The 27,709-nt window shown below is 36.4% G+C and overlaps 1 protein-coding gene across 4 annotated transcripts in view; it reads left to right on the forward strand.

Annotated features, from left to right (window-relative positions):
* The window catches only part of RIMS1 (regulating synaptic membrane exocytosis 1), a 329,877-nt gene that overhangs the window by 166,344 nt on the left and 135,824 nt on the right, over window positions 1–27,709 (forward strand). For all 4 annotated transcript variants that reach the window (XM_075046444.1, XM_075046446.1, XM_075046445.1 and 1 more), the window contains 4 exons: window positions 14,792–14,859; window positions 15,600–15,710; window positions 17,875–17,974; window positions 22,332–22,455. In XM_075046444.1, the coding sequence (XP_074902545.1) occupies window positions 14,792–14,859; window positions 15,600–15,710; window positions 17,875–17,974; window positions 22,332–22,455 (403 nt within the window). The remainder of the gene's footprint in view (window positions 1–14,791; window positions 14,860–15,599; window positions 15,711–17,874; window positions 17,975–22,331; window positions 22,456–27,709) is intronic.

Below are 27,709 nucleotides of genomic sequence, written 5' to 3' on the forward strand. Positions count from 1 at the left end.
ATCTTTGTTCTGATGCTTTTTTACATATCTCACATTTCACCACGAGTTGAACTGCAGTCCTTTGACCATCACTTGAGTCAAGTTGTTATGTCAGTTTTCCACCCACCTCGTAGTTCACCAATTAATTCATATCTCTCTGATTTGGCTGCAAGGATATTGTGAGAGACTTGGTTGAAAGCCTTGCTACAGTTACGTTAAACAACGTCTGCTGCTCTCCCCTTGTTTGCAGATCCAGAAATCATGTTAGTCGGGCATGATTTGCCTTTGGTAAAGCTATGCTGATGGCTCCCAGTCACCTTCTTGGCCTTCATGTGCTCAGGACTGCCTTCCAGAAGGATTTGCTCCATAACCTTCCTAGGGACTCAGGTTAGCCTTCCCAGTTGGTGATTTCCCAGGTCCTTTTTCTTGTCCTCCTTGAAGAGAGGTGTGACGTTTGCCTTATCCAGTCACTGTGAATCTCCCTCAATAGCCAGGACCTTTTGAAGTGGATCAGACAGGGCCAGAGTACAAAATGTCACATACAATACCTAATATTATATCTAAGACTCTTGCAACTGTATTAGAATCTCTTCTCCATTGTAACTTGGTTTTGATGTCTGGAGACAGTAACATGGATCTTTTCTGTTGCTTCTTTTATTTCCTAAATTAAATTCCAACTTAAAGCATACGGTTTTTTCCTTGAATTGCCCTTTCTGTGCTACTGAATTAGGCTTGAAACCATTCTCTGGCTTTCTTCTTTCAAAAAACATGTTGTAAAACTTTTGGTTTAGAGGAAAGCTGCCTTTTCACCCAGGCATAAAACTGACTAGTATGTTTAATGCTTGGAATTTAACCTCTTAAAACTTGACAACTGGTAGGGTTGGATATCTGTGTGAGATTGTTCAATGATCTTAGGAAGTTTTACAAATGCAGGACTATCATACATGGTTTAAGATCTAGAACAATTATTAGCAGGAAGATTATGGAGGAGCTAAAATAAGATGGTCAAAATCTAAGTATCAGATGCACAGTGTAGTGTGGCTCAGAGGATATTGGCAGTAAAATAATTTGCAAGGGTAAAAACTTCTTGAGATTACATAGGCAATATTATCCAAAGCAAAGGCTGAAAGTGTGCTATAACTTAATTATGTATTTTTACTATGACAACTGAATGGTAACTAGATTTCCGGTTAGTTTCCTGCTGCCTTTCTACTATTAATGGATGTAAAAGTAAATAAACCATCAGCATTTGATTCTCAAACTGTCAGATGAGCCTTTGGGGCAGCCAGAAAGGCTCTATTCGACTGGGGCTGGGTGGAGTGAAAAGCACCCTTAGGGGTGTGCAGTGCATAATGGAGTTGGTGGCACTGTCCTTTCCTGCAAAATGCCCTTTCTGACCTCAGAAAACTCTTCTGTTACTCCTCTCTTCTGTTACTTCTCAGAAAATACTTGCAGACACCTCTACCATCTAAAGCTGAAGCTGTTAGGCAGGTGAGATGTGGTGTGAAAGGCAGTATTCAGTACCTTGGTTTTGATCATGTGATCCAGAATTACAGAGGAACAACTTGATTAAAAGTGTATTTTCATTATTACTAATAGATCTGTATATTATTAAAGACGAAAGAACTGTAAGCTCTCATTAGCTTAATTGTTTATATTTTATCCCTTGTAAGTGTCTCTTTGTTTGCTTTGTTTTCTCACATTTTAGTTTCTGAATAGGCAGGTTTATTGTATTTCTGAAGTCCTGCAGTATCTAGATATGCTGCAGAGAAACATATATTTTTACAGAGGAAGACTGTCTCTGCCAAAGAAACAGTTTTATTGTTGTGTGTTTTGGATATGATTACATTAGATTAAATTCTTTAGCAAATTTTATTAGCTGTGATTCTCTAATCATCTGGCTTTACCCAAATATGCTGGTGTACAGGTTCTGCTTCTCTCTCTTATCTTGAATATGTAATTTGGAATACAAAATGTTATTTCCACGTTTTTATTTAGAAGATGTTTTTCTAATATAAAATTACATTTCCATGCACACATCTCTTATGTAAGAAAAGTATTAAATCATCCCATTAATTTGCAAAAAATGGTAATTTTTTTTCAAGGGCCATTGTGTTTTCAGTGTGCTAGAAGTAAATCTACGGTTCGGGAAGTTTTACATAACTTAAACCAGCCACATTTGCTTTACACAATTGCTTCATTTATGCAGTTCATTAAAACTTGTTCAGCACACAACTGCTGAATATAAATAATAACTGCAGCAGTAGTATTGATTACTTAGGTACCTGAGCTTGTGTCTACTGTTGGTTTAAAGCACTAAGAAACTTCTTTCCTGTTCTATCCAGAGAGGAAGGAGCTTTTTTTTCCCATCTCGTTTCCTGAGGGCTGTTAATTCTGGATTCCTAAAATCATTAACTCCTTCTAGAGACTGAAACTCCTTGTCATTGCAGCGAACGTGTATGAACTAATGCAGTAATCGATGCTTGCACTACACTGCAGAGATTTGTTTTGATGACAAGAGCTCTCGTAGCCCTGTTTGGTGTCACTGGTGTTGAATGTTGGACGCTGCAGAATAATTTGGCTTAGAATCAGGACGGAAGGACCTTAGGGACTTCTCTTATATCGTCTCCTTCACACTGAAGTGGATTTTTGCTTGCATTACGGTTTTGCTACTGTTGCAGGCTGGAATTCAGCAACCTACTAGATGCCAGTTGTGCTCTTTTAACCATTCTCTTGCTGATGCTGCTATGTTTGCTGGGTTTCTTCAGTTTCTACTCCATACATTGCATTCAGGGACAGGTAAATAAGTGGCTATAGAGTGCTGAGGTTTTAGATATATTTTTGTATCTTATATTTTTTTTAAATATATCTTTTTATAAACAGATTTCTTTAATGGTACAGTTTGAGTGGAGACGCTGTGTCCTCTGAATGTAAAGTATTAATTGTAGCAAATATTCAGCTTAAGCAGAGAATAAGGAACCATTTTGCTTGTAAGTCTGTGTTTCAGTTATGTTTATACTTTGAAAGCTTATGTGTCAAATATAATTTGACATTAGTTATGTTATATGGCATGAGTTTTTAAACAAAAATCTGTAATTTGGAAGCACACATCAAAATGTAAATGTGTTTCTGAAAAGTAATAATAATATTTCAATTGCATTATGACTTTTGCATTTTGGAGAAGTCATGGATAAAAAATTTATAAATTTACTTCAGGAAATAAATAATCATTCCTGTGTATTATTTCTCTTTGCTATAAGACAATTGATGTGTCCTCAATCCCCTGAATTGCGCTATTGTTAATATCTTTAGCAAGTTCAGAATGAAATATGATTCTGTTACTTTTATTTTTGCATATTATTTTGGGGAAAAAAATCATCAAACCCGTGTACATGGAGCAAGTATGTTTGTTTAGCATAATATACAGTTATGGTTGTTATAATAATATATGGGTTATAATAAATGTACAGTTGTGCTTATTTTGAATGTTATCTCTGCATCTGATGCATTGCACTTTCTGAATCGGGGAAGGACATCAGCCCTCTCCTTAGGGAGGGGGGAAATAATATCTGTATTTGGAATAAGGTCCTCAGCTAAATCACTTAAATGATCACAGGGGAAAGCAAGAGGAGGGATTGAAGATTGCAAGTTCCTTAGGGATTATGCAGTATGAGAATAACAGATATCTTTAAAATCTTATATCTAAGTAGATGATAACACTGTCTGTAAAAGTCTTTTTTGAAAAGTAGTCTTTTCACTAGAAGAATTAACCCTAAACATTGTGTGATAGAATAAGTCATGAAAGAAGTTTTATCCTCTCAAATATTACAGCTGTGTTAGTTAACATATATTAAAAAATCCATGTGTGAAATTCATTTCTTTTAGCAGAGTTTAGAGGAGAGTAAGAGTATACTGAGGGCAGAATCTGGAGAGATGCGTTGGAGAAAATGGGGTTGAGCAGCAATCAGAACAGAGATGGAACTGAAACAGCAGCAAGAATATCAGGAAAACAAAATGCTGCGAAGGTTGGGAAGAGACAATGGTCAGCCTTAGCTCTGCATGGAGTTTAAAGGATAAGACTGGAGAAAACCTTTGGTTAAGATCAAAGCCTTGCACTCTCTCTCACATTTAATAAGTCAGTCGTTTATAGCTACATAAAGAAGGTAAACCCCTGTTTCTTCTTCAGGCTACTCACTGTGGTAGACAGCCTTAAACTGCCTTCCAGAGACCTCTTGCACATCCTGGAATAAGTAGATGAAGAAGGTGAAGTAGGGTGGGATTGAGAAGTATAGAGCTCTGACACCCTGTGTTGGCAGAGATTCAAGGCTGTGTTGTGGGCAGTCTCATGCCGCAGCACATCTCTAGCCTTTGGAATAGCATGGAATTGGGAGAATTAAAAGATATTTTAAAAATCACACTAGCCCCACATCCCCCGGTCCAGCTTTGGTCTCTCTTGAGAGCGTTTGACTTTTTTGTGTAACAGACTGTAGAGTTATAAAGGATTATTAAACCAGACCATCTCTATCTCTCTGGCCATTAAATTTAACTCATCTCTCCCCCATAACTACATGTCAGTTAAGCTAAATATTCCTCTCTGAAAATTAAACTGTGTGCTGCAAGGAGACAACCTAAGAGACTGAGCTGTCATCAAGGTCACTGTTACGTCAGGGTGTTGGTTAGGTGCAAAGGTGCCCAGAAGACAAACCATGATACAGAGTAAAGCAAAACCAAAAAACAACAACAAAACTTTAAGTTCTCCACCAGTTTGACCTGTGGTGGTATTCAGTGGCAAGTAGTAGGCAAGGCACCTGAGCATGGCCTCTGGCCAACCCTGCTAACTCCTCAAGTGCAGGATAATTACCAGGTAAACCAAGGTAATGGTTTTCAGACAGCAGCCAGGCTCGTATGCTATCCTCTCCTGTTACCACTGTGATAAGTTATATCCACCTCATCATCTTCTGCACAGCTAGTCTTTAACTGATTGACCTTCTTTCCCTTTTTCTACACTTGTTTATCCTGGTCTGAGTGTGGAGCCATTTCCTTGTCCACACTGAACTGGGTTCTCTTTTTTTCAGTTCATTTTTCCAGTTTGTCAGGATGGCTTTGAAGTCCAGTCCTGGCCTCCCATAACTAGCCATTCCTTTCTCCTTGGTGTCAAGTCACCTACAAATCTAAGATGTTTTTGTTTTATTATCTAGAATGGTAATTTGAGTGTTGACTGTTACTATATTCCAGACAAATGTGACAGACCCTGCTTAATGCTTTGGGGTTTTTTGTTACCAATTTTAGCGGTTTAGAATATGCTTTTCTAAATAGCTTTTCACCTTATGCTAGTTTCATTTAGACACTTTTTCTCATGTGACTCTAACATGGCATGCTCATAAACAAAACTCCTGCTCAACTGAAGATATTTGACATCTGCTCTTTGTTACATATCTTACTGCAGTGGTAGGAAGTGAAATTGGGTTAATTTATTATTGACTTTGGGGCTTTTTTTGGTTTTGGGTTTTTTATTTTTTTAGATCTTTTCTCTTACTATCTTGAAGGTGATTTATTTTGCTTTAGCATTTTTTCAGGAACTGATATTAAGCTGACTGGTCTGTAACTTCTAGCCTCTCTTCCCCTCCCCTCTCCTTTAAGACTATGTGCTGTGTTTGCCCTTTCCCAGTTTTGTGGAACTTCATCCATACTCCACTAATTCTCAGGAAATAATTGTTCCTGGCAATGAGGTAGCTTCAGACAGGTCTGTAAGTACTCTAGGATGAAGTGAATTAGCATAGTGTATACTATATCTAAACAGTTTGACCTCTTCCTGCTTTGGCGTAACATCTAATTTTTATGCTACAGACATTATTAACTTGTTGCTATGAGTTTTACTGGAGTTTATTTTTAGGAGAACTTATTTAAAAAAAAAACAAAACAACTTAGCTGTCTTTTTGTCATTTGCTGATAGAGCCAAATGGTAACAGAGTCTTTCCATGGTACTCTAGAATGACAAATACTTGGTACTAGATGCTAAGCACTAGGGATGAAATATTTGCAGAATGATCTCAATTGTTTTTACATTTTGCTGTTTGCATTAAATGTTGTGTGTTTCTAGTTTTGTCTTGTGTGCTTCCTGGTACACTATCACTCTACTCATTGGCAACTTTCCATTGATTGTTCTCCTTCTTCTAGAAAATGAAACATTAATGACTTAGCTGGTCAGTCTTTGACTTAATTTCTCCTTCCTCTGTGTTGGGCTGGTTCTGCTACTGACGTTGGTATTATTTCTTCAACTGCTTCCATGATTGCTGGACTCCTTTTGCTGTTGTGGCTGCTTCCTTATTTTTGCTAAGGTTGGGGTTGTTTTGGTTTGTTTTGGTTTTTGGTGGTTGGGTGGTTTTTTTGGTTTTGTTTTTTTGTTTGTTTGGATTTTTTTTGTAGAAAGGTGTTGGGTGTTTCTTCTACTCAGCTTTCTTCCCTTTTTAAAGATCACAAAGTTGATTCACATTCTTAATTATTTCCTTCTGGTGGGAAGCAAAGCTCCACAGGTCCTTTGCTGGTTGCTTTCCTAGTGTCAGTGATCTCTCACTTTGCATTCCAAGGATTCCTCCTGCAGTATTCCCCTCTGAACTGGAGAAACAAAAGCCTTTAAAACCTCTCATTATCTTCAAATGCAGCATAATGGAGGATTCTGATGAATGCTTATTAAAAAAACCAAACACAACCAACCATCACCAGGCTCATCTTCCTAATTTGGTGCTCTGGAGTAGGTCCCCATCATGGTACTGCTGAAATGCTTTTCTCTTTAATCACGATCCAGAGAATTTCATCTGCTGTATTTCCTTCCTGAAAGCTCTGTCCTGAAGCTCAGGATGACCAAGAGCCTTTTTTTCCCTCCTCAGACTTTCTTTTGCATTGTAATATTTGAGATGAATTATCTCCCCCAATTTTCATGAAAATGAAATCATAACTTTGATTATGAAATATAATCTTCTTATTTCTCAAGGGACTTGTGCAGGTCTGCATGATTGGCTCTGTGTGTGTATGTTGGACAATTAACAGAAAAGTTCACTGTCTTTCTCCCTTCCGATTCCTGTGGATAACAAGAAGCCTTGCTCCCAGTTGCTGTTGTTTCTATCAGCATGTTTATAAATACCGTGTATTACCTTCTATATCTGAGCAGAAATGCCTTTCTTCTTTCCCCACGGCAGGACAAAATGTGTGTTCAAATAAGCCTCTCTGGGCATAGCCCGTTTTGGTCACCTTATTTGCAGTGGGTGCTAGCAGGGCACTGATACCTCACTGGGCATTGTATCCGTGGGACGTCTAAGGCGTGGGGTGCTGTTTCACAGCCTTACACTTTTTTCTGGTTTGCTTATCCTTGTTAAAATTCCTATCTACTGGCAGTGTAGAAACACCCTGGGGTTTGAGGAGAATTTATTTTCAGCTTTGATTTTGAATTATAATTTGTTCATAAATCAGTCTTTAACAAATATTAAGATAAAAAATATTCAACTGAATCTTTTTTAAAAGTATCAGGGGAAAAATACCAAAAGAGGCCAAAATGAAAATACTAACCTTTTGCAATTAATACCTACTCAATTGGTTTTAAATGTCAAAAAAAACCCCAAACCCCAGACCCCACCAAAAACCAACAAAAACAAAGCCAGTACACACAACAGCTGAAAGCTATTTTGTCTATGTGGGCTTTTTAAAATACCTTCTCCTACCTCTCCATAAAAGGCAATCAAACTAAAGAAAAAAAAAAAACAAACCAAAAACCACCACAGGAAAGAAGAATTGTGTTAGGCTGAAGAACAGCATGGCATACTTGAAGCGCTTGGAATTCCTTCAGAACAGCAGAAAAATTAAGAGCTAGTCAGGCTTTTAGTGTATGGGATAGCTATGTATCCATCTCTCCAAAATTATGAGACCATGTGACTTTTTGAGACAACTCTCTATACATTTTGCAAAGTGCTTTCTGAAGACCTTACAGAACATGCTTCTGAGGGCCATCCCTTTGTGAGTCATATAATTCCTGGACTTACATGCTTACAATAAGACTTACACATCCTTAGAATAATATTTTAGGCAGTCTCTGACATAAAAATAAACATCTAGCTGTTGAAGAGTTCATCAACCCTTTCCACTCTCAGTGTTTGAGTAGAAGGAACGAAGTAATGTTGGTTCAGGGATTGTCATGAGCAGACTCCCTAGAGATTCAGGAAACTTAGAACAGCTTCCTTGTTACCTACCTTGTGTCCATATTAAAAGTGTCAGAAACATTCACAAATCCTCAGTTTGTTACTTGACTGGGTAGGTAGTGATTTTTGGCTTCAGGCTTCCATTGGCAAGGTTAGTAATCTTTGCTTTCAGTAATTTATAAAGCCTTCTAACAACCCTGAGAGAATTCGGGTAGGAAGTCCACCTTGTGAAACATACAAATGGGCCCAGTTGGTTTTGTTTTGGAAGGTCTCTTGCAAGTACACCTTTTGAGAAACCTTATTGAGCCATCAATGAACACAAGTGCCATACTTTCTTATAAAAGAGTGTATGTGTAAACTGTACTCCTAATTTAAAAAAAAAAATAAATCACAATCCATAAAATAAAGTCTTTGCTAAAAAAAATCTGAATAAGAAACTTGTTATATTTTAAACAGTCCACAGAAAATTCACCTTGCACCCAGATAAAAAGAATATATTGAAAGAATTTTTAGTAATCAGACACTGACAAATCATCCCTTTGCAAAATCAAAAATAATTTTGAATTTGCAAACTCTTGTAAAGAAACAACTTTGCAATATTAACTAAGGGAGAAGTCAAATGGATCTTCCTTTTCAATAGATTTAGTTTAATATTACTGTCCTTAACAATCAAAATAATATTTCCTGAGTTCACTACTTCCTTGCCTACTTATTTCTGGATTTCTTGTTTGCAAGTATCAATCAACATTGAAACCTGTGCTGTGCTCACAATGTAACTACCACTTTAAAAAAGATTTTTAAACTAAGGGGTTTGTTTCAAAATAAAATGCCAAAGTGTTCATTTTCTGTGAGAAAGAGTATGAAATGTCCTTATCTTCTAAATCAAATCCAATGCAATTATATATTTTCTGTACAAAATAAAACCTGAACTTCACAGTCATGTGGTGCAGTCTTCCCACATACTGCATGAGCCAGCCTGTCCTTGAACTGCATAAATGGTAAAACACAGACATTGTTCAGCAGGGATTAAAGTTCTTAACCATAGGCATCTGAAGTGGGTTGATTTGAGAGCAAGGAGATAATGAGCATTTTTGTGAAGCTTTCTGTATAAATAAGCAATAGGTAGCTCTTGAGTTCTCTGCTTGCCACTTAGATGTGAAGGCTGTCTGTCAAGCCAGGGTACTCATGTGTTTTCTCTTTATGTGGTTAGTTAGTAGCTTGACTAGAATGATTTAAAGATACATTGTTTATACACTGAATTATTTTTCTGACATGAGAAAATGATTAGCATCTTTCTTTTTTTTTTTTTTTTTTTCCCTTGGGCATAGAAGTACTTTCTTGCTTAACAATATGACCTATCACATCTGTAACAGCAGCCAGATGTTTTTGATGGCAATAACAGTATGCTGAAGACATTTACCAATAGCATGCAAAATGGTCTTCTAACTCATGAAAACTCAGGCTATGAAGGAGGAAGGCAATCGAGTTGATACATGGAGTTTCTTTATACTTTTTGTAACTTTTCTGTAGGTTGATATGTGGCTTATATTGATTTTTCCCTTGGGAAACAATTGATCATTTCTATGAGATGCTGATCAAGTTTCATGGGGACTGTGGAAGACATAACAGAGGATGTTCCAGATCTTTGATGAGCTTTATTGTCTGTTTAATGCAGGCTGTATTTGACTCTAAAAATTAACAAGGGTAAATACATAAATGGCTGTTGCATGTGTTAATTAGAGAGATCTAGTCTGACTATATAGGAAGCTAGTTTATGCTGTAGTTTTAGATGCAGCCTCTGAAATTAATTGTCTAAGTTTCCTAGCTACGTGATAGAACCGCTTTATTAATTAGCAGCTACGTGTTAGGCTCAATTAAGTGCCTAACATGGGCTGACTGACATCATTAGACTGTCTGCTTCTTGTCTTAAGTAACTGCTGCAAATCTAGTGCATCTGGATTTGAGCAAAACACCAGAAGCATGTTCTTTGCTGAATATCCGTAGTCTCCGAATAGTCTGGATGGATTTGGGGAAACATCTTGGGGTATTTTAACTCCAGTAGTCAAGACTCTTTGGAAATCAGCATGACTGGTCATACATGATAACAGACTTTCTCATATTTTGTGCTTGTTGTGGCTTTGCAAGAGAGACAAGGCTGTAATTTCCAGCACTTCTCAGCTTTGCAGGATCTCACTTGAAATCACAGTATCCCAGCATTAGCTTTTGGTATGGGTAGTGCTGCTGAAGATGAAGTATTTTAGAGAAATTTTTTTTTTGGTGGTGTGAGTTTTGCTTTCCCTTCATTTTGAAGGCACGCATGTTGCGGATATAAAAACAACAACAATTTATTAAGAGTTTTACTCCCTGTCTTGGAATTTGATTGAAGACTGCAAAAGACTTCTCACGGGGAAAAAAACCCTCAACACATTTGTGTCTTGTAAAGCAGATTTATGATTATATTCATCTGTGTCCAAAAGTAAAGTAATCAAGCAGCAGCATGTTAATAGGAAAAATATTTCATTGCTGGAAGGATACAACTTTTGAATTATTCCCTCAGGAAAGAAGGTTCTGTACATAATAAATTTGTTTCACTCCATTGGTCTTAAGTAAATCATGTATCATAACTGCAAATGCATTTTTAATAATATGCTTTAAGTTGAAATACATTTTTGTGTGTTTTAGAACATCAGTTCTAAACATATCAGTAATGTATAAAAATAATGGTATAGGATATGTATATTTTCATAGGGGCTTATTATTTTTAAGTTTTTCATGTTTTTAAATTTAAAGCATTGTTTAAAAAGTGTTTAAAAACAGTTTAAACCTGTAAATCAATTATTTGCTCCTTAGAAAAGTAGGTTTTGCCTCTCCATAATGTCTTATATTTGTCTTATTTTACTAGTTATTTTTAGTGACTTTTACCAGTGGAGAGAGTATGCTGTGTATAGCGTTTTTTGTTTTGAATTTTGGTGGGGGGTTTTTTGACAAAATCTGGAACTCTGAAACTGTGGTCTTAGATGGTAAGTTTTCACATGTTACTTACGTGTTCCTGGTTCTCTGTAATACTAGTTCAGTGAAATTATTTTGTGTAATTAAACAAATAGCCAGTTCTGGGGTATGGCAGTGCAAGAACGGCATAAATAAATATTAAGATGCAGCAATAACATAGCATGATCAAGGAGAAAGTATAGCTGTAAAAGAGTACTGAACTGCAGATGTGAAGATGCTAGTGTCAGTGTTGCTGGCATAAAATATTTTTTAAGCTCATTTGGGGATTTTGTTCCTTTATGTTTTAATTTGTGTGTTCTACTTTATGAGTGTTTATAAGTATAGATTAACTGACATTTTCCATTGTAAAACCCTTTTTACAGTTGTACATTCAACCAAAAGTTTGCATGCTAGTGGTCTGTTTCGTACTGAATTTTTAATCGGAATGAAAAATGAAGTCATTTTTCAAGAATGTGGACTCTCTTCTCCCCAATTCATGCATTTTGCAGCTTTTAAAATGTTCACCAAATTGTAGACCTATCACTTTCAGTCAAGGTTTTTGATTTGATGGCTACCTTTATGCCTTCCCAGCGTATCATCCGTGCTCCAGCTCAGTGGAGCCGCGTTAGCTGTGCGATTCCTGCTTTCACCTTCTGAGAGCAGAGGGCAAAAAGACTGTGGCCGGCCGCGGTGGATGTAGCTGATGGCTTGGAATTTACCAAAGTGCAGAACAGACAAGAGGGGTAAAGGGACAGAAAGCTAAAGATGCGGGGAGGAGCGGATAGCGAGGATGTAGCTTAGTACTGAGGGGTGTGAGGGGAAGGAGGGATTAAAATACACAACCTAAAGAAAGGACACCAAAGCCAGAAGCAGGAGGAGACAGAAGATGGACGATTACAACAAAGTGGACAGGGAAGAAAGGCAGCAAAGGGTAGGTAGTTGGTGAGGATGGGAAAATTAGCAGGTTAGCCAAGCAGAAGATATATGAGAGGATTTGGTTACAGCAGGAACTTGGTGGGGAAGGACGCTAGATGCATGAATCAAGTGGTCATGGATATGCAATAACCAGGAGGAAGAGCAGCAAGGTAACTGGGACCCAGAAGCTGAAGCTGGGGAAGGAAGAAAGGGGAAAAGACCAGGGAGCAATGGGGACAAGAGCAGAAATGGTTTTTTGGGCACTTGGACACACACATCTGCATGCCGGAGCTGGCATTTATTCCTGCCTGAACATTTCTCTATTGCTGAGCAAATAGCTGTGAAACATGGAGGCAAAGTGTGTTGTATCTTGCCTGTGGCAGGCCAGCTCGCACAAGAGAGAGTTGCTTTTTGGTGCTATTGTTGAGTCCCTTACTGGAAATGGGAGAGCTCTGTGCCACAGGTCCCAGCTTACTGCCAGCACTTGGGGTGGCAGTCTGGTTTGTGGATTTGTTGTTGTTCTTGTTGCCATTTTGAAGTCTATAAAGGTGCAAGGAACGTTGCTAAAAATAAAACTGAAAGGTCTTTAATGTGAAGTTAAGCTCTCCAAAATTGCAGAACTTCAGTAGCTAATGCAACCACAAACTGCCTTGTGTGGTTATGCGTATGATCATCATTAGCTGTTTAAAAATAAGCTTGTGCACATGATCATGTAGATGGTAAACAATTAAAGATTTTATGGATTATAAAGAGTGATACAACTTGTATTTCATAATCAGCATCTAAAGATTTGTTGAAAAAGAGTAAAAAATAATAAACTCTTCATATAAATGTATTTTTTTTTTCTTGCTAGAAGCATGCTTCGTTTGGGGTCCTGTTGGATGCCTGTGTGCTAGTAAGAGTATTGATTTAACAGTAGTATTATAGAGATGTGTTTTATAAGATAAGACAGTGAAGATGTATTGCCTAAAGTGTACATAATAAATAAAATGTTTTCTGAAGACATAGAGCATATCAAGAGTGCAGAGGGTATTGTTAATAAGTATCTGACTTTAATGATAAAGCAGGATTTTTACCCAGTGGTTTTTAAATGATCCGTAAAGAGTTTGTAGGGATGTTCCTAGGAAAGTGTATGAAGAGTTGTTCTGTAATGAAAACTAACACTGGGACATAATAATTTAAAGACTTGGGAAAAAAAAAATTACTTGTGAATTCAAAAGGCAGTATTATCAAACTGTTCCACTAACATGTTTCAAATGACCAAAGTTCTCTGCCAAAGTGAGGGTGAAAAATGCCTGAAGTGCAGGTATGGATATAAACCTCAGCGAGAGGCAACTGTATTTCCTTCAGGGTCTAAAACTAAACTCTGAAGTGATAGTTTAGATTTTGGGTTGGCGGGGTTTTTTTTGTTTGTGTGTTTAAAGGGTTTGTGAGGTAAACAGCAGAATCATCTACTTTTTCTCAGATAAAATTCAAAAATATCTCTTGGTTATTTCAGATCAAGCTTTTACATACTACTGCTATTGCAAGAGACAACAAGAGTTGTCGTTCTCATTTCTAAGGACACTATTGCATTTTTGTTAATACACTGTGGCAATGCCCAAAGGGATGAAATAACACCAAGGTTCAGAGCTCACAGGTATATTCTGTTTAAAACTAGTGCTAGCACTGAAATCTTTCAGAATTGTTTCTGCTGTATCAGTCTCACATTTAGCCTTCTGTTGAATCTATTCTAGCCTGCATCATTCTCCTATGTCCTTCCCAGTATCACCTGCACCCTTCTTCGTAAAGAAATTTGTGCTCTGAATTGCACTCCCTGATATTCTTCCTCTTGCAATTCCTGCCTTGTCCTTTTCTTCCTTGGAGTGCACAGTTCCATCAGTCCTCCATCACAGACAACTGCCAGTGAAGTTGGTAGTTTTTTTTGCTACCAACTCAGCCTTCTACAGCTGTAATATATTAAGTCAAACTGTTGGTTTCCATAGCTTTCCATAAATGCATATATACTCTCTGTGGTGTTACGCTCTGCTGCCTTTTCTCCTTGGCTCATGGCTTCCAGACCACTGTAATTCATGGGTTTATTCTTGACGTACATAGGATATAAGTTTGTCCCAATCAAAATGAAAGATTGCAACCTCGTATCTGCTGTTGGTACTATTTGCTCTATTTGTGTGGCTGTTTTCTTTGGTGCTCTCTTACCCTTAACCAGCTCCTGTGCCTCTCCATCTGTACGGTACCCGTTGTCACAGTATTGATCAACTACTTTGCAGATTTCTGGGTGTGGTTGACTGTTCTGTCCTTAATTATAGCTAAGTGCCTATTTTGTGGAGTGTTCTCTCTCGTGTCATCGTTAGCTGTAGTCCTGTGTGTTTGTTATGGAGGTGGGGGGAGGAGGAGGGCTGCGAATGAGATGCGTTGGGGTCCGTTCTTGGGAGATGAATGGGCAAAGTAAAAACCAGCTGGAGTGCACAAGCAATTCTGAGGTGCAATTTGTGAAAAAGCAGAGGTCCAAATAAATGCATTATTATGTGGGTTTTGTTTTTATGTTATTAGGCCATATCGTTTTCAAATTGATATAAGTTAATTTGAAACATAATGCAGGTTTTGTATTTGCTTCATCAAACTATTGCACATTAAAATTAATATATGCAGAAGTAATCGTTCATACATATTTCTCTGTTTGAGAGATTACACATTTCTTTCTACTCATATTCTTCCAGGTGACTTGGATTATTACTGGCTGGATCCTGCCACGTGGCACAGCAGGGAGACATCCCCTATTAGTTCGGTAAGAAATAGGAAAAAAGAGGTTCATAAGTATGAATTAAAATGTTTGCTGGTTATTTCAGTTCAGCATAGATATTTTGTTGTAAAAAATTGTTCTATACAAATTACATGAAAATTTGGTTTAGTGGATCATGGAAATTGAAATCAGAAAGAAATTTTCATTAAAATGTACACTGGTAAAATTGCCTGAATTTTAACTTGAATTTAATTCTTTTATAGACATGTCACTAGATTTCACTACGCACCACAAAAGCAGCTGTGAGTGTGATGCTGCTCTGGGAAAGATTAGTGACTTTTTCTAATGACTTGGACTGGGAAAGGATCATTTGGGTTTTTATTATGTAGTGAACCCATGTAGTAGAGCTGTATAACATGTATATTATTCTAAAGAAGAGAATTTATGAATGCGCTTTGCAGGGTCATGGAATTTAAAAGTAAATGTTTAATTTTATTACCTAAGGTATGTTTTAAATGTTTAAATGTATTGAATTTTGAATTGTATTATAATTCTACCTGCAGACTTAGTGCTGATATTTTTTTTACAGTGGACATAAATATTTAATGAAGCCAGAGTCCAACAGATATAATAATAGAAGCTTGAGTGCAATATGTAACACATATGAAGGATGTTTGTGTCTACTGTGACATAATGATCCAGAGATTTTATTGGTTTATAAATGTGGATCTAAATACAGGAAGGTGGTTGCACTTCTTGAATTCCACTGCTTGGTTTTTTAACAGCATCCCGTAACGTGGCAGCCTTCTAAAGAGGGAGATCGCTTAATTGGGCGTGTTATTCTTAACAAGAGAACAACCATGCCAAAAGAATCAGGTGCATTACTGGGGCTAAAAGTAAGTATTACATGGTTTATGTGGTAAATGAAAGAAACTTCCACTGACCTCTAGACCTAGAGGTCCAACACATTAAATCAGAGGACTCTCCAATTATATGGTCATTTGACAAAAATGTATTCCTCATTTTTATTAAGTTTTGAAAGTTATACAGAAAAATTATGAATGTAAATTTATTTAATCATGCTATGCAGTCTTCCACTCTTGCATGGCAAAGGAGCTGAACCGTTCTGTTTAAAAAGTGTCTGTTCATTTAGCTTCTTGTCTGCAAGACATATACTGCATGTTGCAATGCACTCGTGGAGTCCTGCCTTTTCTAGCTCTACTGTTTGCATTTCAGGCAAGTAATTCATCTCATAATCCACATGCATAAATGTCATCCAGATGCAAATGTTTATAAGGTCAGTGTTTAAAATCCACACAGACATTTGGAACAGAAATTTTGTAGAATGAAACTAAACAGTTACACAAAAATTTGCGAAAAAAACCCTTAAAGCATAGTAGAGATTATACGAAATGTAATTCCAGTTAAACTGGTGCCTCAAAAATTAAGACATTGGCAACACTGTCCAGTTCATTTAAATCCCTAAATAAGTAATTTGTAGCGGACTTTTAGGTTCATGTCCCTTAATTGCCGGAATGCTTAAAAGAGAGAGAGTGCTCTTTCTGAAGCTGGTGGGGAGTACAATGTGCTAGTTCAAGAATTTCTCTCTCAAGGTATATTTTTGACTATATGGAGCTCCAAAGATGACTGAGAGAATTTAATTTGGGTGTCTTCCTGTCCCCACTGAGTGCAGCAGAAACGGTGCAAAATATGAAATATTCCCATCCACTTAGGACTGAGTCTACTTCAAAGGGCACTGACACTGAACCGCTCCTTGCATTCAGTTTTCTGATAGTTCAATCCCTCACATGTGACGGAGATGTGGGTTGTCAGTTCTGCTCATCATGGTGGGAATTAAATAAGGAAAGAACCTTGTGAACTTGGTAATGGCATGTCCGGGGTAAGGGCCATCTATCCACCTTGAAATGAGATAGCATGGCATGGGAGTACAGAAGATGAGAACAGCTTCACTCTACTAGACGCCTAGCAGCCTGTAGCACAAGGCTGATTTTTGCTGACAGCAAGCAAATTTTTTAATATGTGAGAAAAAAGGTTGGTCCTAGTAGGAAATGTAGATTGGAGAGCTTCTTTTTGATTTTTCATGTTTCGATGTTGTATGATATGAGCTAAGGCCCCCACTGGCAAATTTGACTTATTATCTTGTGACCACCTTGTTGGCAGGTAGACTTCTCGATTTTCATGGAGATATATCTGTATTAAAGCTCCTACCAGTTATTGTGATTGCAACATAGGGAAATAATACCTAATGAACTAACGTTCCACTGTTCCCTTCTATTATAAAACTCCCAGGATATTCCTGACAAAAAAACCCAACCTGGCTGGAGAGAGTAAGGAAGCTAAGAGAATAGCAAGTCAGCAAGATTACATTTTCTTGGTTAATATTTTATTAAACATCTTATCTCTTGAGGGCACCTTTTGTTCTGATTTTCCTGATCTCTGTATCATGCAGTCATCTTCAAAAATAGCTCTGTTCAGTTCTGTTACCAAAAGCCAGAAGCTGCTTTTCTGTCCTGTCATGTGCTTGGATGAGAGGGCCTGGGGTTTAGCAATAGCAGTGTTCTTCTGAACTGTTTGCCCATCTTCCATAGTAGTGTATTTGCTAAGTTTTTAATTGTACCAATTGCATTTGGGGATTTTCATACATTTGATTTGATGTGTACTTGCAATTTAAACTTAAGCATGTGACAGACATCTATTTGCAAAAGGTACATTTTCTTTATTATTTATTAAGAAACGGTCTTTCTGCAACAAATTTAGATAATTAGCAAACTGCATAAGATTGATTACTTGAACACATCAAAAGGAATATCAATTTTATACATTCTGTGTCAGCTGTACTTCTTTTCAAGTAGATCTGGCCTTTTTGTATCTTTACCTTTGTCCTTAAGCCTCTGTAAAGCCCAAATTGACAATAGATTTGCTTATGCATATTTTAGGTTTAATTTTAAAAATAATGTGAAAACTGGTATGTCTATATATTTATGCCTGATATGATGTCTGGTTTGTGGCTTGTAAACTCACAAATTTATGATTAACCAGGTTGTTGGAGGAAAAATGACAGAATTAGGACGACTCGGTGCCTTCATTACCAAAGTGAAGAAAGGTAGCTTGGCTGATGTGGTGGGGCATCTCAGAGCAGGTAAATCAATTAGTTGCATACAAAATATATTGTCTTTTAATTTTGGCTTTTTGTAATGCGGCTGTTAATTTATATTAACATTGGTTGTGTGATATGCTAATATTTTTTAAATAGAGGATGATACCGTAATGTTGTTATGAAATGCCACAGCTCCCTACATTTCTAATTTATTATTAACTCCAGTTGCTTGGATGTATGAGCAAAATACAAGACACTCCTCATCAGTGCTGGTGTCAGGACTGAGTGTCACGGGTAACTTTTTGCTTGCTAGCTCAGGAGCTGCTTGTTACACTCTACAGAAGCAATGCAAACGTTTTTTAAAAACTGTTTCATTGTGGCAAACAAAGCTCATTGCAGTTACTTTACTTGCCCTGTACTGTCACCTGAACGATGATGCACTGTGTACACAATGGTCTTTATTAGTGCTTCTTTCAATGTGAATTGTTACAAATAAAAATGGAAAACAACTCAAGAAAATGGTCTTAAAATATTTCATTTATATAAGATGTATATATTGCACTTATAAATGTCTGTGCTGTTGGCATATTTCAAGCTTCTAAATGAAGCGAGAACTATGCACAACAGTTGGTTTTCAAAGTTACTTCTTAGCGGTTTATATTTTTACCGTGGCTCTAAGCAACTACTTTCCAAGTGTTGTCTTAGCAAACCAAAGTCTATGCAATGCCTTCTTAGGAATCCAGAAGCTGCGATGACAACTTGTATGATTTTAGGATAATTGCTTGAAGAAAATAGTAATACAGAAGTAGAAAAGATGAGTCTCTAAAAATACCCTACTTTGTTTTGGCATTTGTTAAATTTTTTTTTTACCAAGTCAATATACATGGGATTGATAGCACCAGCTATTATAGTTGTTTATAGATATTCATTGCAGATTATAAGTATAGAAAATAAGTTTCTTTCTGCTAATCTTGAACTATTTGGGCTGAAATATTACATTTCTAATGTGTGGTCTAGGTTGTGTTTTAAGTCAAAGCTATTTTTAATTTATAAAAATATTTTTAGAGCCAAAATAATTTCACAGGAAAAAAATACATTGTTTTGTGCATATTTTCAATGAATGAAAGTCTATTCATCCTATTGTATGGGAGTAAAACACAAAAAAAGGCATGAATGAGTCCTTGCCATTAGGAAAACACGCTGCTTCATCTTTATGAAAAACCTCCAAAATTTGGCTAGTTGGTAAATCTTTGAGTAATTGTACAAACCTCATAAATTTTAACAAAGGCAAATATGAAGTCCTGCATCAGGAACAGAATAACCCAGTGCAACAGTAAACACTAGGAGGCAATCAGCTAGTAAGCAGCTTGGCAGAAAAGTGTCTGGAGGTGCTGGAGGACAAGAAGATGAACGTGAGTCAGCAAAGCGCCTTGCAGCAAACACCAGTCATGTACAGGGCTGTATTAGGAGGACTGTTGCCAGCAGGTTGAGAGAGGTGGTTGTTGCTCTCTGTTCGGTGCTTATGGGGCTGTATCTGGAGTACTGTGTCCAGTTTGGGTTCCTCTAGTACAAAAGAGATGCTGTCAAACTGGACCAGGTTGGGCAGAGGGACAGAAAGTTGATTACAGGTCTGGAGCATATCTTGTATGAGAAGCTGAGAGAAGTGGGTTTGCTCAGGCTGCCAAAGAAAAGACTACGGGAGGGTCTAATTCTTGTTTTTACCTGTCTAATGGGAGGCTGTAGAGAACCCAGAGCTGGACTGTTCTCAGAAGTGCACACTGATCACCAAAGAAGCAATGTGCACAAGCTGGAATGAGTGAGATCCTGTTTGTGAAAATCTTTTTTTTTTGTATCTAGAGAGGATACTTGAGGCTTAGAACAGGTTACCCAGAAGAGATGTTGCCTATTCTTCCTTTGAGATACCCAAATCTCATCTGGTGAAACCTCTGAGCAACCTGGTCTATCCTTTGATGTTGGCCCTACTTTGAGCAGGGGTTGGAACTGACCCCCAGAGGTATCTCCCAATCTGAATTACTATTTTAGAAATCAATATGAAAGCAATCAGGGGTTTGCAGCGTAAGTCTGAAAACTTTCCATCTCTACTGAACATGCATCAGTAAGTGGGGGAAGAATGCAAGATGCATTAATAGTCCTTTCTAGAGGCATCTTAGATACCCTGGGATATATGCCCCACCAGCAGAAGTGGCTCCATAAGGGTGTAGGTGTCCTGTAGGTTCCACCAGCCAGCTTTGTGCAGATATCTTGGCTATCCTAAACATCTACAGTGTAAGGTGTCTAACAGCTCCTTGACTGACTGACTTGCAACTCTGTGCTACTACAGTGGGACTTAAGACCGGAGAGTTTCTCTCACCTGAATTTGTAGCCGTGTATCACAGGATCATAGGATGGCTGAGGTGGGTACAACCTCTTGAGATCTCTAGTCCGACCCCACTGCTTAAGCAGGATCAGCTAGAGCAGGTTGCACAGGACCGTGTCCAGCTGGGTTTTGCTTATGTCCAAGTTTTGAGTATCTGAATGGTGTTTTCCTGTTTCCATGCCTATTACTGAGAGCAGAAATCGGAATGTAAGCCTTATAAACATTAGATGAAGGAGACAATGTAAAAGGGCTTGGCTGGTCAAAAAGATAACTCGACAAGCTGAGCGGAAGATGGATGGTGGTGATCTGGTTAGAACTAGCAGAAGTGTCATTTCACTCAAATCTCCGTTTGGATCTAGTTTTCAGTAAGAGTAATTGGAGCCACATCTGTTAATTTAGCATTCTGACTATGATGAACTTATGTTTAGTCATCCTGGCAATTCTTTTTTTTACTTGTTTGATCTCTTATTGACTCTCAAAAGTAAAAAAGCTGCTTAAGTCCTCTAAAATTGTGATACAGGCACTTCCATGTTCCTCTTCAGGATTCTCAACCATGTTGCACCTATTTTGTCTTCAAAATGTGATAGATCATTGCTGTGTAAATGACATTTAAATTGTGATTTTAAGTGTTACAAATGTAGCATATGTACCAGTTGGGTTTTGCTATTAAGTTATAACTATTGTAAAGCTGGCCAAGTCTTGTTCCTTTTAAGGCCTGGGATGCTGTTGTAAATTAAGCCAACTATCTCTAAACAAATCAGATTATATTTTAGGAAAAAACATGTTAGTTTAAAACAGTTGTTAGCTTTAAAATACAGTCAGTATTACAGAAGAAACTGGGTGTGTTTTTACCGAGTTGTATAAATTTTAAATGAAGTTCCTAGGCAATAGCTAATTCCTGTTCCCCATGACATAAGATTATGTAATAAATATATGAAATATTTAAAACTGTTTCAGCTAAACAATGTGGTAGAAAATTAAACTTAGGCCAGCAAGCATTTATTAAGTCTGTCTTTAGCAAGCCCTCATGTTTTAAAGAATGCCAAAATGCTTTGAAAGCAAAGTGGAATACTCTGTAGAGTCCTTTCTTAAAATACCAAAATAACAGGCTGTTTGGGAAAAAGGACTTCAGTTTTTCCTTGGCTTATTAACAAGTGCAAGTTTGATCATTTGGCTTAGATCTCCTCAGAAAGGAGCAAAAACAGCAGCTGAAGGGTTGTTCCTGACTGAATCTGATAAACATAAAATCATTGTCCATAAAATTAGTTACTTGTGGCATCAGATAGTGGTTGTGAAGTTTTGGCTGCTGCATATGATGGAGTATAAGAGTGTAAAATTACCCTGTGTTCCTGCAGTTCAGTTGTATATACTGATCTTTCTTTAGAAACTACCCTTCAAGGTTTTCACCTTTTTATAATAAGGCCAAAATACAGTATAACGTACATACTATTTAAATTCCAGAAATAGCAAGCTGAAAAAAGAAAGTTTGAATAACTTTCACATCATGTTTTCCTTTCTGTACCCTCTAACATCCTCAGGGGATAGTGACTCACTCCTTGCTTTTCTTTTTGGTTCGTTTGACACAGACAATGAAGACTGTCCTTTTTGTAGAGCAATTGAAATGCACAGTGTATATATTGTAATAAAATGTCATGATTTTTAAAGGCTTAACAGTAGGTATTTATATTTTTCATTTTTGAAGATTAAGCTGTTTTCAAAGCTTATTAACTGCTAGTTAATAAAAGACTCTTTCATTTCATAGCTCAATAACAGGTCCTGTATTACTTTGGAAATACTTAATATGTTTCCACAAGTGGTTTCTTTAATATGTTTTGTGTGTACGAATTGTAGCTGTGTTCTGAGAAAGGAGCCTTGATAGTGTCTCAGAAACCTTTTGTGGGTTTCAGCACAGCTTTTTAATTGATTTTGGGCAATGTTACTTGGTTATATAGATTTCATAAACATTTTGCATGTCTTTGTGAAAGAATATGGAAATGAGATAAACTTCTTTTTAAATTCAAGGGGATGAAGTTCTAGAATGGAATGGTAAACCCTTGCCTGGAGCTACAAATGAAGAAGTTTACAACATTATTTTAGAATCAAAATCAGAACCTCAAGTTGAAATTATTGTTTCAAGGCCTATTGGGTAAGGCTAAAGACTTGCTTCTTATGTACAGTTATTACTTCTACTAATGGGACTTTTAAAGGGACTATTTGTGAGTTCATTATTTTTTATCTCTTAATAATGGAATATGATTCACTTTCTATTATTGACATGCTGTATATTCCACTTTCTTCACTGCCATTTACAATCTTGGATCTTTGCAGTGATATATATGTATAAATGTTGTTTTCCGTATGGTCAAAGTACTCACAAGGTTTTTGCCAAGTGGGAAAGCTAAATTGGTGTATCAAGTGGACCTGTGCATGAGAAAAATCTGGTTTTCAGGATTTTAGCTTATCTAAATCAGAATAACTTATGCAAGTTTTCATGAGTAGAAGAAAGCATCAGCAAATGTGGAGCATTGCACAATTTTAATAAGTCAATGCTAGTAGGATTTTAAACAGGCCTTCTTGAAAAGCTAAAAAAGGAAAACCAAAACTATTAACTGAAAAAACTGTATTTAGCGTTAAATGATACTGTCATCAAAATCAGAAGTGGAAACAAAAAGTTTCATCAAAAATTAGCATTAACTTGTTATGTTTATAATCTTAATTTTTATTTATTATAAATACAGGTTTGGAGTTTTGTGATAACAATTCTTCTATTTTTGACTTCCCAAGTAAACCTTAGAAAGATCATAAAATCTGTTTGATTGATAAGATTGATAAGATTAGTGGCATTGGCCCTGCATTTGTCACAATTGTTTCAGTGATATTCTACACTCCTTCCCCGAATGCGACTCTATTGGGACTGTTTTGAGCTAAGTCTTACAGGATTGAATATGCATCATATATTGTAACTTCACATTTGTATTGCAGAACAGAGTCACATGATTAACAATAAAAAGTGACTCTTGGCTAGTTTAAAAAAAAAGGATTTAAATCTCTGTGTAGTTTGTCATCTTCCCAGATTTCATGTGCACTCACTGTAAGTCTCTAAATACCACTGTCCTGTAGGTAGATGGTAAACTGTTTCTTCCTTATGCATGCATGATTATTTCATTTTGAATTTGCTAGTTTTCATCCTAATTATAATTTTTGTGTCAAATATAAGTTTTCACTTTTAGAAACAAAAAACCATGATTAATTTTCTGACTAAAACATTCTTCTAAATTTATATCACATCAGCTTTTGATTTTTGGTTTTGTCTATACTGTGCAAGTGTAGCTATATTTTGCAAATGAGTTCTGCCTTTTTAATGGTAATCACTATTAAAAGTACTTAAATAAAATTGACATTCGTTGCTAATTCCAGTTATGAGTTTGACCTTCTAATGGAAAATGAAAGCTTGATGCAATAATAGTGGTTGTTAAAGGCTAAAATTACCATCCAGATGGAGACTGTGGGGGAGTAGAAACCTTATTTTACATTCTTTAGTCAGATAAATTAGGAGAAATTCCTGACTGCAAGTTGCAAATTCAGTCCTATGTCTTTGTAATTAAAAATAAAATGCCATAAGGAGATTTTTGGAAGTCTAGTTTTTATCTTTAAATCAGCAGAAAAGAAATATGTTGATACTGGACCTGAACTCCATGTCTCAGTTGAAGAAAATCTGAAAATTGATTTGTACAACTGATGTAAAAGGAAAGTGCTAGATTAGTATTTTAAGTAATGAGCTTTAGGTATATTTATTGCTATCAGTATGTTTGCAAATGTCATGCGTCCTCAAACTTTTACGATAACTTCATTATTAAACCATTTGAATTCTTTTAGTTTATGGATTTGGCAAATCTAATAGCTTCAAAAAGTGAAGTACAAGGTGACCACATTCCAGTGACATATTCTTGAAGAAAAATCAAGAGAAAATACTGCAACTGTTGAACTGAGGCACAGAACATGAATTGCATTCAAAATCAAAGAATGTCTGAATCTGAGCAGTGAATTTTACACTGGAAAAAGTGCACCCAGAAATAGTACCAGTAAAATGTAAAGTTTTGCTTTGGATGACCCATGCATATTTTTTCCAGACATAGGCAAAAATAGAGCACATAAGATTGTGCTTTTATTTTGAGATAAATAGAATCTTGGCATGGAGGTTTTTACATACTATAATAGCACTATTCTTGTAGTGTTGTGTCTTGATGGATTTTTTTGTTTGTTGTTTTTTTTCTTTGAGGATTGTTTGGTTTTGGGGTTTTTTTTTCTGAGAAGAGCTAATAAACATCCCAAAGTGACTAGAGCATGTAACTTTAAAATTTAAAGATATTTCCTTTTTCCAGCAGTAATGAGTCAAAGTCCTGTTGTTTTGTATCACACTGGGATTTACCTGTCTGTCATCTTAAAAGAACAAAAAGTATCAGACATTGTACAATGAAGGAAATCCTGGTATTCATTAACAAAAAAGAACATACTACACAGGATTCTCTTTTTTATTTTTTTTAATTTTTAATAATTATAATCTATGTAAATTATATTACATAATGGGAAATGGTTTGCTTGCATTAACAGATTACTTTCCCCCTTGTTATCCAAACTATGTGATTGTTTCAAATTCATGACAGCAAATTTTATTTGATCCAACAAATCGAGTATATCAAAGTTTTGTGTCTACTTTAGGTGCTGACTCAGCAAAATTGAAGCTGCTTGATACAGCATTAAGTGGTAATCCATTACACGTAAAATTCCTGTGAGGAAATAGGTTCCCGAAAGACCTGAAAAATGATATTTCGTCTGCATAATTTACATGTTTTCATCTCTCAGTATTAATAATGCAAATAATGTACCATCACTTTTAATGGTCTTGATTTAAAAAGTCCTAGCATATTAGGTCTAAAAAGCCCAAATATGACACAGTTTGGCATAAGTGAATAATGGGACGATTGTAAGCCCGCAAATTAGACTGCCAGTTACAAAAATGATGGCTAAACAATTTGCTCAGTCGTGTAAATTTGGATTTGTGTGTCTACCAGCAAATGTAATTTTGAGTAATGGATAATTGTAGGATGTTTATTAGAGAAAAATGTGAAACATGTAACACTATTAGCAGATGAAGGCATAGCAACAATAAACAGTATAACCACAACAGTAGGGTGAAGACTCCATAGAAACTAATTGACGCTAATGCTAGTGATTGCAACACAAGGTAGATAAGAAACCTATAAAAAGTAGAATTAATGGGTTGGCTATCTGAATATGAGGGGAAGAATTACCTATGAATATGCATATAATGTGAGAGGTGGTTAACGTAGGGCAGCATAGAAAATCCTCTGGCAGTATTCTTTTTGGAGAAGAAACCTGGCATGGTAACTAACTCACCGTCTCTTGTGTGCTGGGGTGAGCTCTATGGGATAGCACAGGTAAAACAAATCTTTTTTCATTTGTCTCTGTTGTCTTTGTCAGATGCTAGCTATCTTTGCTTGGATTTCCACAGATAATATTGCCAAAATTGTTGTTTCTCTGGTGTGATTCAGCTCCTCTGTGCAGGGGCTGCTATTGTGCTCTGGGTCCTCGCAAGGAGGTTGAACCTCCATCACAAATCAGGCAGTACTGAATTCCAGAGAGTCGCTCAAGTAATGTAATTAGTGCAAATTGCAGATTGATTTACAGGTTCCGATGGGAAGGAATGCTTTTGGAAGTAGAAGGTTGAGCACTGGGGACAGGTACTCAGAAACTGAAAACTCTGTAGGGTGTAGAGGACTATGCTTCTGTCCCTAGAGCAATCAAAAAAAAAGTCAGGGTTGCAGCCACAGTTGAATTTGGTTTGTCTTCAGTGATCAAGCTCTTGACTATAGACCTCAGGGAAATTATAGCTGTTCCTGTGTTTTATAAAATAGTGACCCTCACAAACCATGTATCTGCACAGAGGAGTCTCATCCTAAGGTATATTTTGGTTTAATTTATGTATTCATTGAGGTGTGGAAGAATCAGACATAAGATAATCATATGTAACATGACATATGACCACAAAATACCTTTGCCTTCCAAGGCAGAGATAGAAAGACAAAGTTTGATGTCGGCAGCTCTTTACTGGATGTGTGTCTGACATTACTTTTCTGACCTTCGCGTTGGTCCGAAAGGGGAGTGAAGTTTTGTTACTATTTTAAATAAGTGGTTGTGCAACTTCTTACTTTGTTTTTACCATTTGCTTTCTCTAGTCTAGTTTTGAACATTTTAAGTCATGAGCTACTATTTCTTCTGAAGAGCCTTTTTGTAAATCATAGTGTTAGAATGCTTTCTGCAATCCAAAAATAAAAGCAGGCTAGATAAGACTAATTTTCTTACATAACAAGTTTTAGATTATAGTTTCTTTTTAGAATTTTCATTCTTTAATTAAAATGCCAACATTTAAAAAAAATACCACTCATACTTTTGATAAAGTCTAGTACACCAGTTGTTTTTCTTGTGTGCATTGTAATATTTAAGAAATGATTATGTAAACTGGATTATTGAATTTGTAAGAAATTCACGCATAGACAGAAGTATAGCTTTACATTGCTTCATGTACATGTTGAAATCAATAGCAGAAAGCAGAACTGTTAGAGAGCTTGTTAGAATACTCTGCCATGAGTTTGGTGATCAGTACCATATTGCATACTGAATTTATTTCTTTCTTTTATTTTTGTGTCTTGCAATGTGGTGTGGAGCTGTACTTAAAAATAAACATAGTACAGTTGCAATTTCCTTAGTAATAATTTATATATGTATATGCACACATATACACACATACAGACACATGCATAATGTATATATATAAAAAAATATATATTTTATATATACAAATTATATATATATTTTAAAAACCTTTCCATTGTATTATAAAGTTTTAGAGATTTCAAATAACATTTCTATTGCAAACATGCATTTTGTCTGGAGTTGGAATTTATGTTCTAGCCTCCACTGTTCCTGTCGGTTTTTCATATGAATTACAAGGAATTTAGAAAAATACATTTTAAAAAATTGTACTTTCAGTTCTTTCCTGTCTGATGCATAAAGTCTTGAGAAAGATTTGATTGTTTTTGTGATCTACCTTTACCTGGTGAGAACTTTTGTGTTGCCAGCTCTACGTGAGAAAAATACTCTCAGCTTGACCATTTTTTTTCGTTATGTGGTATCTTCGTTCCAGTGTCTGTTTTTCCTCTGGTAAACTATGTGGATCTGATTCTCATCTTGCTTTATTATTAGACTTTTCTGTGTTGGTCTAATAGTGCAATGGTGCCTTAGTGTAAGTATAAATCAGTTCTTAAGTGCTTATATATGTAATTTGACACTTATTTTTAGGCTTTTTTTTTACTGTATTG

Source organism: Buteo buteo, chromosome 15, assembly GCF_964188355.1.
Source record: "Buteo buteo chromosome 15, bButBut1.hap1.1, whole genome shotgun sequence".
Taxonomy (NCBI): Eukaryota; Metazoa; Chordata; class Aves; order Accipitriformes; family Accipitridae; genus Buteo; species Buteo buteo.